At 37.5% G+C, this 15,690-nt stretch overlaps 1 protein-coding gene across 1 annotated transcript in view; it reads right to left on the bottom strand.

Moving 5' to 3' along the window:
• The window catches only part of LOC107188327 (follistatin-related protein 4), a 34,351-nt gene extending 19,949 nt beyond the window's left edge, over positions 1–14,402 (bottom strand). Inside the window, exons 1-2 of the mRNA XM_015576603.1 lie at positions 14,345–14,402; positions 14,160–14,291 (exon numbers count right to left, since the gene is read on the bottom strand). Of these exons, the coding sequence (XP_015432089.1) occupies positions 14,160–14,291; positions 14,345–14,402 (190 nt within the window). The remainder of the gene's footprint in view (positions 1–14,159; positions 14,292–14,344) is intronic.
• Between the last annotated feature and the right edge of the window lie 1,288 nt (positions 14,403–15,690).

Genomic DNA, 15,690 nt, shown 5'->3' with positions numbered 1-15,690 from the left:
GCAATCGGAGCAATGCGCGTTTAATACACATTTCTGGATGCACCGTGCCTGGTTATCATTCCGTAGGCTAATGGAACATCAACCTCCATTTTATTCGCACACGTGTTCGTGAATACGAAGATTGTATTGTGTTTATTAAAGGACCCTGGGCTTGATTCAAGCCCATGGATCTATGTTTTTTAGAAATATACATACATAGTGAATATTCTAAGTATACAGGGTGTAACCAAAGTGGAACAAGTTTTTTCTTAGCAAAAATGTTATTTGTTATATGTCAAGCTTGTACAAAAATTACACTACTTCGGCTGGAAGATTTTATAATATCTACTAAATTAATTAGTCTTTGCCCTATTTGACCATTAATCTTTTAAATCACTACAATATTCTGTAACAAGAGAAAACGTTGAAAATAAAATTCATTTACAAACAGGTTGAGTTTTTTTTTAGCCAATACAATCAAAGTTATATATAACTGGTCCAATGAAATTAATTGAAAAATGGAAAGAAATTGTATAAAAAGTAGTATATAAATACGAATATGTTATAAGTTGAAAAATATAGGTTGTAATTTTTGTCCTTAAAAACGAACTTTCCGGATTACCTAATATACAGATACAGTAAAGTTTAGCCTAGATTGAAGAACTGTATATGACATGAGACAGTCTACTTAACTGAAATGATAATATTGTAAATTAGTAGAAATTTTTGAATAATTTGAAGATCTCTCACAGGAGGTTTGGCAAGAATTATTTCACAAATATTTTTACAAAACATAAAATAAGAAGATCGTAAAGGTTGTAAAGAGTGACATCACGCGGGTCCCCGTACGAATAACGTGATGTTTCCAGGTCACAAAGTGACGCGCGCGGATGGTCAAGTGTGCTGCTTGTCGATCATCATTTTTCCATAAATATTGCGACCACGTCGAGATACGGCCGAAAACATCACACGGGCGATTGGGGAATGATCGAACGCGTTTAATTTTACAGCGTCAAGTGATTCGCGGTCGATCAAGCGTGCTTGTCAATCATCGTTCCTCTGCAAATCGTTATAGCCATGTGGGGATGTATTTGAATGCTTCTCGCACATACGATTTTCTACACGTATCCGTATTAGTTTTTGTTTATGAAAATATTCGTGAAGCAAAATATTCTGTTAGAATCCAATTACGACCGTTTACTGCATTTATTTTCCGAAGTACTACGCATAGAAAAATCGATATAATATATTCTATTTAGAATCCACTCATACTTTTAAATACTGCGTTTATTTGTCGAAGTACTATTTATAGAGTATTTGAGTCATTATTTGTTTATACTAAATGTCTGGCCAACTTTGATTTGAACTGTATACACACTAGACAGAACATCACCAGACACTGTTAACCCTTTAACATCCAGTATTACATTGGTGCAACACTCATTTTAAAAATGCGTTAAATTTTGTTATAATTACATACCTCAAAAATTTTGTCGCTGATAATCCTTCCTTTCTTTTTGCACTGAATTTATACACAATAATAAACTCATTTTAATATTTATCAATGTAAAATACTCGAAGATACAGTAAATAAAACAGCAGATAAAAGAAATATAATATTCAACTTATGTAGAGATAAGTACTCAAACACGTCTGCTCTGCTCGAAGTTTTATACAAAACTGAACGCTTTCAGCAGCTATTTAGTTATACAACTAAATTATTTTTTCGGGTTGGAAGAATACAACATGCAGTCATATATCTCAAACAGAAAGAGAAAGTTAAAATTGGTTAGAGGGTTGTAAATAATGGTCATTAGTGAGCGGGTACCTGGGTACCCCGGTTACGAAACAATGTGGAACTATTCGGTTATGAACATTAAGGTTAAGTCCATATGTTAGAGGACGTAATGCAATGATCACCATTACTAAATTTCGATATTTGTCTTAAGTTCAAGGTAGCAATTCTTTCTCGTTGAATTCTTACTGAACGGTTCGAATGTAACAAGCTTTTTGCATCTTTGAGTTTCTCTTTAAAGTTTAAAAAGTCTGACTTACTACACTCTGACTCTGGGGTCCAGATATACAGTGGATAAAACAAGTATTCGTACACCCTTTAAAACAGAACAACTTTTTAAAAATTTTCTTAACACATCATTTAGTAAACTAATCCCTCTTCACAAGTAAACTCAAGTCACTTGGTTCAATTTTGAAACAGTTGTTCCGTTTTAAAGGGTGTACGAATACTTTTTTTACCGACTGTATATGCCAGTAATTTTAAAATAACGATTTAAGGGTTTGGGCGTTAATCACGGTTTTCTTTACCGATTTCTATGGATCACTCACACGGACAAAAACAAAAAAAAGAAACAGTGTAACTTCTTACAGGTAATATTTATCTCCTTTTATCGTAATTCTCGCGTCACTGGCTCCGCATGAAAAGAAACCGCCGGGTACCATTCAAAAGAACCCCCGAGAGACTTTGTTTATCGTCACTTTTTCGGTTTCCCGAGTTTCTCGAAACAAACCCACCTACCGAACTATTTCTTCCTCACGGTTTCTTGCCTTCGTCTTCCCCTATAATACGCTATCCCCATCCCAACACCGCAACACAGCGTCGATAGTACGGTGCTTCTCGAGGAATAGAAAAAAAAAAAAACGACAACGACGAAAAAGGATTTTGCGAGGTTGCACCAGGTTGATCCATAAATCTGTCTGCAGAAATATTGTGCGTTTCCGTGAAGACGAGCAGGTAGGCAGGTGGGCGAGTAAACGGAACTATTTCCATCCCCCTCGCCTCACCCCAACCCCCTTGTGGTTACCAGGCGCGCTTTCGTTGTCAGTCTTTCTCGTGTACGTTATACCATAAACGTTTTCGTGTCTGGCCAAGCAAACCTGGGTCGCAATTATACGTTGAACGAGACACGAAGTGTGTGATCGATAAATACCAAGGACCTTCGTTTGAAATCAAAATTTTTGTTATTATACAGGGGGTCTCACCTGATTTTGACATCTCGATTTTCCCGATATTATTACTCGTAACGAGAAATGTTTCAGATGAAAGCTGAATGGTGTCAAGGGGGGTATATACTGCTGTTATTAGTTTTTTCGTGAGTGGACGTGTAAAGGTCGTATGAAGGTCAATTTTTGTTTAATGGAATTGGGTATTTTTGAATGTACCAATCGATGCAACTCGATATTTCATATAAAAAGGATTAGCCATTTATATCGAAAAGTTAATAGTTTAGAATATATTTCAATTTAAATAATTGTACACAATCGTATATGCTATAAACGCATAAAATCCGCATCTATTTATTAATCTGCCCTGCTAATTGACGTATGTATCTGCGAAAACCTTGTTTTGACAAATGAGCAATTTAGTACCTTTAATAATGCCAACCATGTGTTAAATGTTCTTTTGTCATAAACAAAATACCCACCTGGGCTAATTTTGCTGCGACTTAATTTGCTTCAGCAATAAATTAAAAAATAATATGTAGTATCCGAATCGTTCATAACCCGAAATATGTAGAAATTGCAGATATGTCGGGTAGCCTTGGCAGGGCAGAAATATTCATATGAAGTAATAAATGTAAAGTAAAAAGTAAAAGTAAAAGTAAAAGTAAAAGTAAAAGTAAAAGTAACAAGTAAAAGTAAAAAGTAAAAAGTAAGGAAAGCCTAAATTGTATAATCTTTGTGAAACATCAGATTTTCTTCGTATAAATCAGGTGTTCTAAAACTTATGAATGGTAGTGTACACGATCAAAAATAAGAACGAATCCTTTGAATTACTTTCGTGCGTTGGTTTATAAAATTCGAATGTCGTTGGTCCAAATGCATTGTTGTTAAAAGGGATTATATCGAAGAATAGAAGTTTTTTCTATCTGCAAACCGATATAAGTTGTTTTTCGTAGCAAAATACGTTTAGTGAATCTTCCGGTTATTACACGGTCCAATTTCACTGAAAAGTTTTTTGAACATCTGCTTGACATGTGCGCACGATACAACTACTTTAGGTAATTGGAATATAATGTAATGAGTCCTGTCCCCAAAACCATTCGCCCGTATTTCAATTTGCATTTCCATTTCCACGAGTCCGGCAAGTCATACCCAAATCATTTTCGCAAAAAGAAGCTACGAACTGTTAGGGGAAACACACCAATGAATGAATACTTAAGAGATTTTGTAACTATTAAAGTCAAATTTTAAATTAAAAGAAATAACAAAAAATGTTTAATTTAAAAAAAAATTTTCTGTTCAATTCTGAATACACTAGACTTACTAGAAACATTTCGAAGATAAACCAATTCAAATCTATAAGAAAAATATGGGCCTACAACAGACTACTTAAGGCTTCGTATGAAATTGTAAGAAACTTCATTTACACAAATGTGACCACCAGGTCTGAAAGGGGTAGTAAACTTAATTTAAATTATATAAATTATAATAGTAGCTCTCACTACTTTCTAAATATAAACAAAATTTAATCCCATTGTTATTAGTGATTATTTAAGTGTTTCCCACTATTTTTTCATGAAATCCTTACCTTATGACCGGTGACTGGCAGGATATAGGTCGAGGCAATCAACACCAGACCAAGCAGCAGGACGCAGAAAGGCGCGAGCTGGGATTTCCGTCTCATCTGAAACAAACATCATCGTCACGCGTTAATAGAAACGTCGTGTCACGTCGATCGATCAATTTCAATTACAGTCGCGAACCGTGCCGTATTTTCCTCTCACTTCTATTTTTTTTCTCTATTTTTTACTATTCTTCGGGAGATAAAAGCGCGTTTTAGGTAGCTTCCGCGTTTGATGTCGTATCTAACTGGGGCTCCATATATCACTTCATACCTTTCATCAATGTTATCAATTTGATTTGAACGATTAATATTTTACACTAGCACAAAATACTTAAACGGAAAAAAAATTACAAATCAGTGAAAAAAAAAACATCTATTTCCGTGCCATCATAATCTTCGTAAAAAAATCTATAACCACCTAATTTTTTATGAAAATGTAATTTCTCAGTATCAATTACAGTTCCATAAAGTTCCTGCAAAAAGACATTTTCATAACATTTCTTTTTCAATAATTTTATCGTTCACCTTGCGATAGTTTGGTAGCAATGGAAAGTTGAAGGTTTCAAGAATATTCTGTCAAATTCTCAACTAAATTTATAATTACTAAAAATTTTCAGGACCCACTATAAATGATCCGTATGCGCGTGATTTATCGAGAGACAAGGGGTGTTGGGGAAAAATTGCGATATATTTATGTCGCGGGGAATATCGAAACAGCCGGTGTAACGTGTTGTACCATGGGTGTTGCGCGAGGTGGAGGGTTAATATTTTATGATTTAATAGTTCCACGCGATTTCGAGCCACGCTGTTCAATTGGAAAAGCAGCGAGAGAAATACTGGGAAAGGGAAGGATGGAGGAGTAAAAAAAATGAGGTAACTTCGTTGTCTACAGTTCGCGATTTCATTTTCAAGCGATAAATCATCGGGGGAAACGCGGCGAGAACGGACACGGTTTAATAAAATGGCGGCGGCGGTCGAACGAAGTTTCGGTGGTTAATTTTATCGAACGATGGGCGACGCCACGGCCACAAACGGTCCGGCAAATAAATGTTTATCTCCTTTAGGTGTAACCACTGGCTTTTCAATTACCCAGGGGCCAACGAGACCACCCTCGCCGATTAGAATCTCTTAGTGATTCTCGCAGCCCGGAAGTGCATTCGGTGGATTAAACGTTTCCTTGCTAACACCCGGCAATCCTCCGGGCTTTCCAATCTTTTTGGCCGGTTAATTTTCCTGCTGTGTAACCGCGATTCGATCGACTCCATGAATTTAACACGTTGAACGCCACAGTTTTCACTCTTGGAACAGTATCACGATAAGACAGATTTGTTTAGGTTCTTTGTCATTAATAATACAAGTATTTATGCATTGACTTGAACACACTTTACTTTCATTAACACTAGAACTACAAAACCAGTCAAGTTCACCATTTTCGTTAATATCTCATTAACAAAGCCTCGGATAATATTTTCGTTAAGGAAAAAGTTGTTTCAAATGAGAGCCGAAGCTATTTTGGGACACCCTGTATAATAATGTGATCATTTAAAGACACAATAATCGTGTTAAACGTTCATCAGAAGTTAAGTTTTTTTATAGGTACTAAATTTACGATTTCTTGTACTTCTTGGATCTAATCTTTCGTGTGCTACATGCGATCGGCGCGTTAGGGGGTCATTTACATGCTTGCAGAATCTATACTTCTGCGAATTTTTGACTGAAACTTTCAAATCGTATTCTGGCTAACTCGAATATTTCTTCACTGAGAAATTCTCCGCTTTAGTATAATGCGTATTTGTAACGCGGTGACGCCGAGGGGCGTGGATTAGAAAGACAAATACGAGTAAGGGGACGGAACGTATGCCAAAATTCGTGAAATCAGGTCTCGTTGTCGATTCAGAGCGTGTTTATTGGACGGAAATTTTCGAAATTGATTTTTCTAGAAAACGTATAATCTTTCTTTACTGGTGGTGTATTTTCCAGTGTTGAATTTTACAGTAACGTGATCAGCTGAAATTATTCTACTGCTGGCTGTTCGATCGATAATTTTTTTAGCTAGTATAACATGATTCAAGGAAAGCTTTAAGATGATTGTACCAAATTTTTTTTGTCAACCCTTTTATTCCAGAGTTTTCAAGGCCATCTCCAGATTTTTATAGATAAACCAATAATTATTATACGTCCGTCTTTTAACATGGTACTGAGACCAATTCGGCAAAACCAAAGAAATATTAAAAAAAATATCATTAACCTTAATTAGGTTCAATACACTCGCGCAAACAATTAACCTCTTCAGGGATACTGGCATTTGTATGTTTAGTTTTTCTTTCATCATACAAGCATGATTTCAAAATATACAATGAACATTATTCTGAATAAATATTCACTAGAAAATTCCTCAAAATAAAGAATACATTCTACCAATTGATTGTACCAAATATTTATATATAATACATTTTAAATAAATACAGTTGAAAAATCAAAAAAATTATTTTTCTGGTCTTAATAAATTCGTTCCTGAAGAGGTTAAGAAACAATTACTTACATAGTTCTATTTATGAAGTTTAAACCGATGGTTAAGTATGCAAAAAAAATTGTCGATCGAACAGCTAGAATAATCTAAGCTGATCACATTTCGTGGTCCACCCTGTACTTATATGTATATATTTGAAAATGATTAGTTTCAGGAAAGTTTATCGAGCTTGAATATATTTTTCCTACAACCATTACTCTACTTCTCCTGTTCCTTTATCCTGCTGCATGGAAAGTTTCCGTCCACGCAAGCATATTACATTGCATATTTCAGTTAATTTTCCATTAATTAGTTTTGCTTCTAAATACAGACAGGAACAAACGAAAGTTATTTGAATGGTGCATAATGTATACATACATGTGAAACTCCGTGAACTGAAAGTTTCGCCAGCGGGCAGAAATTTTTGATGCGTTACAATGCACCTTAAAACAATGCACACGGCCAAATCATTTGTACACACAAGCGTATTTGCGTATTTTAAATTCGACCCCACTCCTCGGTTCGCATGATTCTATGACAATTTTTCAAGCATCTGTTCCCGACGATTAAAACATTTTTGTTCCTGTTTTCAGTTACAAGGTGACCTATCTTTTAAGTACACTATATGTATACCTTGGAAATTATGCTGAGAACAGGACGTGGATTTTTAAAACTATTTCAACGTTTGCGTACCTAAAAGAGATCAAGATGTTTCAAAGAATTCTAATAATAATTTTCATAGTCATATCTCTTTACGAGAATAATTTATTGCAATCATTTTGGCTTATTTTGAGATGGAGATTTAACTGTTTCGCTTACACTATTATATTTTTTTACAAGGTATGCTATTTTAGGGCAACAACCCCGAATTTTATGACATTTGACACAGAGGTAGTTCATTGAAAAATATTTCACATGTATTTTATTTTTTGGTCGCTGACATTTATAACCAGCGGGTGAAAACAGCCCTCAAAATTGAGGGTGAAAAATCACATTTTCCTCGATAACTCGCAAACTATTTGAATTAGAAAAAATATGTGTTAACGAAAATTGTGTGTTTTTCAATAATAAAAGTACTTAAGTGAGCAGTTTTTCGGAATATTAATGTAAAAAAATATACATTAAGAATTAGTGCTTCTTTGTAAATTTGTCTTACTACATGATTGTTGTTCCATTTTCCCGTAAATTTGTTAATAGAAATTACAGGTAAATGTAAAAAACACGGGTTCCTTGTTTAAATTTCAAATTTTCAACCACGAAGGAGTGTTGTATTTTTACAGCGATAGTTAATCACTTCTTTCTGAAACGAAATAATTCTCTAGACTCTGCCGACCAAAATAATCTACATCGTTATAACATTACAAGCTTCTAACTATATATAAATAACAATCAAAGTGAAAAGAACGCTGAAAACGTACCAATCTTTGCTGATACTCTCCACCTGCAATCACCTTACATCCTATTCATTTAGTTTCATCCTACCAAAGAAATAAAATCCAAAGATGACAACAAACTGGTCCTCCCCCGGCAGAAACGATTTTTCATCGAATTTTCGACAAAACGATCCGCAGTCCGCACGTAGCATTTCCCAGAGATGTAATAGAAAACGGTTTAGAAGCGAGTGTCGAAATATCGTGTGAAACGCGACGGATCCGGTGCGCGTGGATGCTCAATAACAGGTGACACGGTTTGCAGTGTGGGGTCGAGGGGGTTGGAACGGGGAGTAGAAAAAGGTTGCGCACACGGTGATTGTGACTGTGTTCTCGCCACTGCTGGGTTGGGGGGATGTTTCTAATCGACTTATCGCAAAGGCGATTCGCCCAGGTGCCGTTTCCACGGCCATACGATGTGACCCGTTTACCAGGCGCAAATATCACGCACGGAAAATGAAAGCGTCGTGGGTGGATGGGGGAGGGTGGTGGTACACGTGGAGATGCATTAATTAAAAAGTGCCCCCGTCTCTCCCCGTGGATGCTTTTGCCTTTGAACGAGAGACAGCTTCATTCCCGGGGCTCGCGAATCTGCCTCCGTTGAATATATATATATGTACATATATATATATATATTTTTTTTTATTTTTCGAGGACTTGCCTTTGGCCCGTTGAAACGCCCACCAAAACGTGTACGATTTTTAGAAAAATCTCACCGCGAAAGGGTTCCACCGGGCTCTCTATATCATTTTCTTTTTTTCCCTCACTTGTGTATAATCATCGCCGTCGCGGTGTTATGTGGAAGGCGAAAATACGAATACGTTCCTGGAGAACGACGTTATGTATCTGGTTACGACTCTCAGTGGAAAACGATATCGGTGCGCGGGATAGTGTTGGCAAGGATATTTGAAATTGCTGCTTTTGCACGAGTATTCATCGGTGTCTTTGTACGTTTTAATAGCGTATTTGGATTTTATGATTGCACTACTGTTCACAGGTCCTGGACCAATGTGCTTCACTAGAAAATTTCTTCTAGAATATGAGAAATTCTTGTTTGTTGCTTTAGTTTAAATCTAACGAGCGTGATGAGCGCTGAGGGAAACAATCGGCAGAAAAGGTGCTCTACAAAAAAGGTTTTGTTTTCTGTGAAAAACGGTAAATTTTTTCGATAAAAAAATATTTTTGTATATTGTAACTATTTTCTATGAAAAAAATAATATTTATTAATTTTTTTTGTAATTGATTTCCAGTTTACTTCATTGTATTTTCAGAAAAAATCATCGAGGTATCTATGACTATTTAGCGATCACACAGAGGTCCAGAATCAAAATTTAGCGGCTCGTACGCTTGTTTAGCTATCAACAATTTCGAAATTTATACATTTTATTCAAATAGTAAAATGAACAAATTTTTTCAATTCTAGGGGCATTCTTCGAGAAGATTACACCTTTATGAAAGTCTGAATTTTTAGGGAATTTTGTTTCTTTTTTTGCCTGTGATTCATGATACGAAAGAGACTAAAATCAACAATAATGCATGGAACAAATCTTCCACGGTGAATGGTAAGTTAATGTCAGTTTTTGAGAAGGTAGAAGAAATTTGCTTTTTCACCGTTTCAACTGCTAAATTTACATTCTGGACCACTGTGGGTCAGTGCGAGCGCTAACCCCTTAAACTTTAAGGCTTAACTCTTTAACCCCTTAAAGCTTAACGACTCGCTTCGGTCGTCCAATAAGAAACTACAAAATGAGTCAAGCTTTTAACCCTTTGCAGTCGGAGCTTTCTTGGGTATGAGGAACCAAAGTTCCTTTTAAGCAAACATAAAAATTTATAATACATACAATTTTATACACAATTTATTTATTGTAAGATTAACTATACTTGTATATTTAAAGGATATAGGATTAGTCTCCTAAATTTTATAATTTTTTTTCGTGTAATATTTCGAAAAACATTTTGCAGAGCAAGTAACAATAAATTTCCTCGCATCGATAATATTAAAATGTTCTCCAAAATCTAGCTCATCATAGCTAAAAATTTTTTCGTTTACATCCATTTCACAATACATCGCTTAGAATAGACTAAATTCAAGCTAACTTCATAACAATCAACATCAGACAAGGAATAGGTGTGTTTTTTCCATCCCTTCTTGTTGTAATAGCACTCTGACAATTTTTCAAGTATTTCTTTTACTCTATTATTAGCTGTAGGCAATTTGCAAACCAAAAAATACCTGAATCAATTCTTGGTGGCGACTACACGACTTGCAGCAATACATAGAGTGGCGACTGAGAGTCGTCTATCGGTTGCAAAACGGGTGAAAATATCCGGATTGATACCAAGTCCATTTAAACAATTCCGAACAATTTCCGCAAACGAATTTTCACTCGAGTCGGAAAATGGATCGCTCCGGGGACGGATTGCCCGGAGAATTCCATTCATACGCAATTCATCCAGCCGGTCGAACCATTTATTCATACGTTTGCGCTGGTGGAAAACGGAGGGTGGTGGTTCAAGTGTCCCCCGAAAGACGGATCGCGCGTTTCGCCGTGGCGTCTATGCTTACGCCGTAATACCGAATTTTTCTCACGCGCCCGCCCCGGCGTTCCGGTTGAAAAATGAATTTCCCTTAAATCGTATTCTTCCGCCGTATACGCCCCCGCCGCCGCGATTGCTTTATTTGCCCTGTTTAATCCGCGGAGCCAGGAACTCACCCTCCTACCCCCATCACGAAGATAAATTCGAGAAGCAGAGGTGGGTGACGTCTCCATGCGTTCGTGGCCGTAAATCGAGAGGCCACGTAGACATAGTCTAGGGTCCTAAACTCTAGATCCTAGAGGAAGATCGTTCGTGTCGCTTCGATCTCCTCGACGAGAGTCGGAGGCTGGTCCCCGCCCTTCCTGAATTCATTCGGGCTTTTCAATTGAAAGACAAATAGCATTGATAAAGCCGGAAGTATATATTGTTATCGGAGGCCCCGGTTACCCGTGGCAGTATATTCGAAAAACCGTTTATATGGCAACGATTGGCTCCCTTTAAATCTTGCTTGCCTCCACACCACCTCGTTCTATCCTCGCGGCCTGCTTCTTATTACCCTTCTACACAATCGACCTACAGGCCTGTGTGTGGGGGGAGAAAAGAGCGAAGAGCAGAAGCCATTTTAAGGAATAAGAACGTTCGATCGATCCCCCTATTGCACGGCTTGCACGCGTTTCCTCCCTCTGGGCTTGACGTCTTTGACGCGAGTCGAACATCGCGGGGCCAACAACCGGGGGGATACTTCCCTGAACTATGGGATCTTGCATGTCTGTGTGAGGGACTAGTTACGAGAAACAGTGTATAGCCACACTCGCCCCCTTTATCTATGCGGGTGAAAATATTAGGTCTACTGGAAAGTTCTGTCCGTTTTTGAATTCAATGAAAATAATACATTTTCAATGCATTTATTAATATTTACTGAACAATATAATTTTCATCGTTACTAATGATCTCTTGCCAGCGTGATGGCAATTTGTGGATTTCATAATAAATGTATTGGAAATGTATTATTTTCTTTTAATTCAAAAACGGACGGAACTTTCCGGTAGGTATGATACTTTTCGGGCTTTTCGACTGTGTATTTCTGTGCGTCATATAATGGTCCAGAATCAAAAGTTTGCAGCTCAGGCTTATTTAGCTGAAGGAATAGAACATTTTGAAAATTATGAATCTTGTTCAAATAGAACATGTTAACGAACATATTTTTGTCAATTTTAGGGACACTCATCGAGAAGGTTTCTCAGTTTAGAAACTAGTGAAGATAAAATAATTAAGAATTAGAGCGACGGTTTCTGAATCCAAGGTCATTTCAAGGGTATAATATACTAGGTCGTTGAATTCGTCTTGAAATCAGTCATAACGTTACGAAGTTAAAACTGCACGATGCCATTAAAAAAATATTGATAACCTTCAAATAACCTTGAAAATAACACAAAACAAAAAGTTCGTCTGTACAATCACCTTTGGCCCCTGGAACAGTACAACTTTTGTCTTGGAAGTGTTCTCCCATCTTCAACCCAAACGGGGATATTTAAGGTGATCTATTGCTCGTGACTAACCCCTGTAGCCCTGATTCTCGGCTCTCGGGCGCTTAAGTAAGACCTTCACGGTCCATTTAGCATTCTGATTTCCTGGCAAGTTTTATGAGCTCTCTCTTTCTACTCCCTCCCGTTCGGGGAAATTGAAACGCGACGGAAAAAGTTCGGTTCGTTACCGTTCTCCACGCGAACAATTTCTCTTCCTCGCGGTGCCTGCTCGTCGTTTCGGTTTCCAATTAACCCTTGCCCAACGATGCATGGGCCCAGGTCGGGCACAATAATAGAAAATTATTGTATAAAACACTTGGCGATGATAGAAGTTGTTCCACCGAACGGGATTGGTTGGTTCTAACTGGTGGAAACTCAGCTCGACGTATTTATAGGGAAGAATATTTCGTGGGTTCGAGTGAACCCAGGACGTCATCCACTGTTGATCGATAGCTCTCTGGTGATCCTCTGTTGTCGTCGAGTATTAGGCCATTGTTTGTCCGACATCCAATCTGATTCATCATCCATAGACGTCGTTAATGTTCGTCCATTCTCTGATTATACAGGGCGAGACATCGAAAACAAGGCCACCTGGATAAATCGACTGCTTTTGGAGATCGCAAAAAAAATAAAATGCGTCAGGCTAATCTTGCTTGTGGTGTCAAGGATGACATAATCTGACGTCAATAGTTATTTTTTGTAGGTGGAGGTGTAGCGAGGATACAGGGACTCATATACAGGGTGTACCACCTGAGCATCTTAAATATCTTACTTACCTTCGATTTTTCGAAAAATTATTTAAACAAATGCTCAAAGTGGTCTCCATCAACTTTGACACATTTTTACACTGATCCCTCTATCGTAGTTGCTTTATTATTTAAATTGGGTCCGTTTGAAACCCTATGTTTCCTTCTTTTTAACCATACTTTTGAACGCGATCATTATAAAACTCCTGCTTTTTTGACCTGATTAAATATGAATAACTTCTAACCTAAATTATATTTAGAAATCGATGAGTTAGATACGGTTTTTAAACACTCGGGTCCAAAGGGACCCGGTCACCGTACTCTAAAGGTTAATCCATGCAGATCGTCGTTCACTCTGAAAAAAAATTACGAAGTCATCTATACCAAAAAACCATGAGTTTAGGATATATTTTAATTTCAATACTGAGATGTATCACTCGATTTTCATTTCCATAAGTCACAAGGCTACAATTCAAAGTGGAAACATCCTTTTTTAATGCGTGACACACATTAAAGTTTCAGGCCCCAGAAAGCTTATTCCGAGGTACCATTTTGTGCGTCTGCATGTATGGTCACTAATCAACACTTGAGGCTCTCATACCAGAAAACGAAACACAACACCAAGTCTTCCACTCCGACGAAAGCATTACTTTCACTATTGCGCATCCATGCCCCACTATCCCACCGAAAGCAAGAAGGTCAACAGGACTAGCAACGACGACACGCATAAAGCCTCTGGCAGTTTTCACAATTTTCCAGAAGCCACCTGACGGCTCATTAAAAAGTTATGAAAGCTTTTTCACCGCGCACGTATTATTGTCCCAACCCCCCTGGCAACGTCATACCCACCTTGATGCCCGTACATCAGCAGAGCACCAGGACTCGAGATGAGGATGTACGTACACTGACGAGCAAAGTCTGCTTCCGCTAAGGGACAAAGTGGCGTAGGAGAAGGGCCTCCTGGTAAAATTATTTCAAGTACTGGAATAAAGGTTAAATCGATTGTTAATTTGGCATAAATTTCAGTAATTCACGATACCAAGTGATAAGAGGTCTTTTCCTTGCACCACTTTTTCCAATAGGGGAAGCCATGTTTGCTAGTGAGGAAAGGGATGAACCGATACCGTCAAAGATCGATACCTTTACGCATAACTTGTATCGAAGGAAAATGAATACAAAGTTTTTTTTTTTATTAATATCTTTTAACCAGAGTTGAGCAGTATTTTATACGAATAATTCATAGTGAAAAGCTGGTGTATCAAACAATTAACGAGATTAAATAACTGTTTGCCAAATCTCGACTTATTCAGGAAGTATTATTTTGTTACAAAAATTGCAATTTCTACGTTTGAACGATTAAAAATAATGAAGTACTTCGTTTTATCTTTTATTCGTTGTTCGAAACTCTTTATCCAGATAATAAATTTGCCCATCTCTGATTTTAACGAATATATATTTTATTAACGAATATTTATTAACGATGACATATTTTATTAAAGGACATATACTTACAAAGTAATATAACTGGACTACAACCACCTTCACATTCATTAGCTTTCATATCGATTACTCGGTCCACTTGATATAAGTACTGTTTTCTCGATACCGAACATATGTATATCGCAACTGAGAGTATCAATACTAAAAATACTCTGTATCGAAACGGAAGTATCGATTATTAACTTGCATTTACATGTGTCGGTTCATCCCTACTTGGGGGTATCATTCGGGGGCTGCGTTCACGGACCAGTAATTCGATCTCCTGATTTTCATCCCTCTTTTATGACAAGGGAGGGGGTGGTGCGGATAATTGGAGCGAAGTAACTGAGCAGCAGTTTGGTCTTTTTGTGCTCGAATTCGACGTGCACGCAATTAGTGTTGCGCCCCCCTGACATTTTAGTCGTCCATCAAATTAGAGGCCAAGGGAATCGCGAGGATCGGATGGGGGTGGGGATTGGAAATAGAAACTGGGTTAGGTCTCGTTCACCAGCGGTGATCGGTGATCATTTATTCAGCCACCATCGGTGGGTAAAACATTCCGTTCAGGGTCCGTGGAACAATCCGATCGTGACGTTTTTGGCTACTTTTTTTTTCATTAACTTTTTTCGTCTATGGCAGGGGGGATGAATCGACGAAACGTTTTCTCGTCGGGTCTAGGGGTGGTGGCAGTTTAATCACGAGACTGCACGGCTGGTATCTCTAATTTTACATTTCCTATCTTTTCGACACAAGGGTGAGGGGCTTAAAAAGCACCGACTCGCCGGAAAGACGCGTACCCGTTCCGTTAATTATTCGAAAGAAAGAGAAACGGGCGGACGGAGGCTGAGGACGACTGATATTCTTTTTTTTTTTGTTTTTTTTTTTTTGTCTTTTCCGGAGA

This window comes from Dufourea novaeangliae, unplaced genomic scaffold (assembly GCF_001272555.1).
Source record: "Dufourea novaeangliae isolate 0120121106 unplaced genomic scaffold, ASM127255v1 scaffold124, whole genome shotgun sequence".
Lineage (NCBI taxonomy): Eukaryota > Metazoa > Arthropoda > Insecta > Hymenoptera > Halictidae > Dufourea > Dufourea novaeangliae.
The sequence above is the reverse complement of the archived record's forward strand: the minus strand, read 5'-3'. Positions and strand labels throughout refer to the sequence as shown.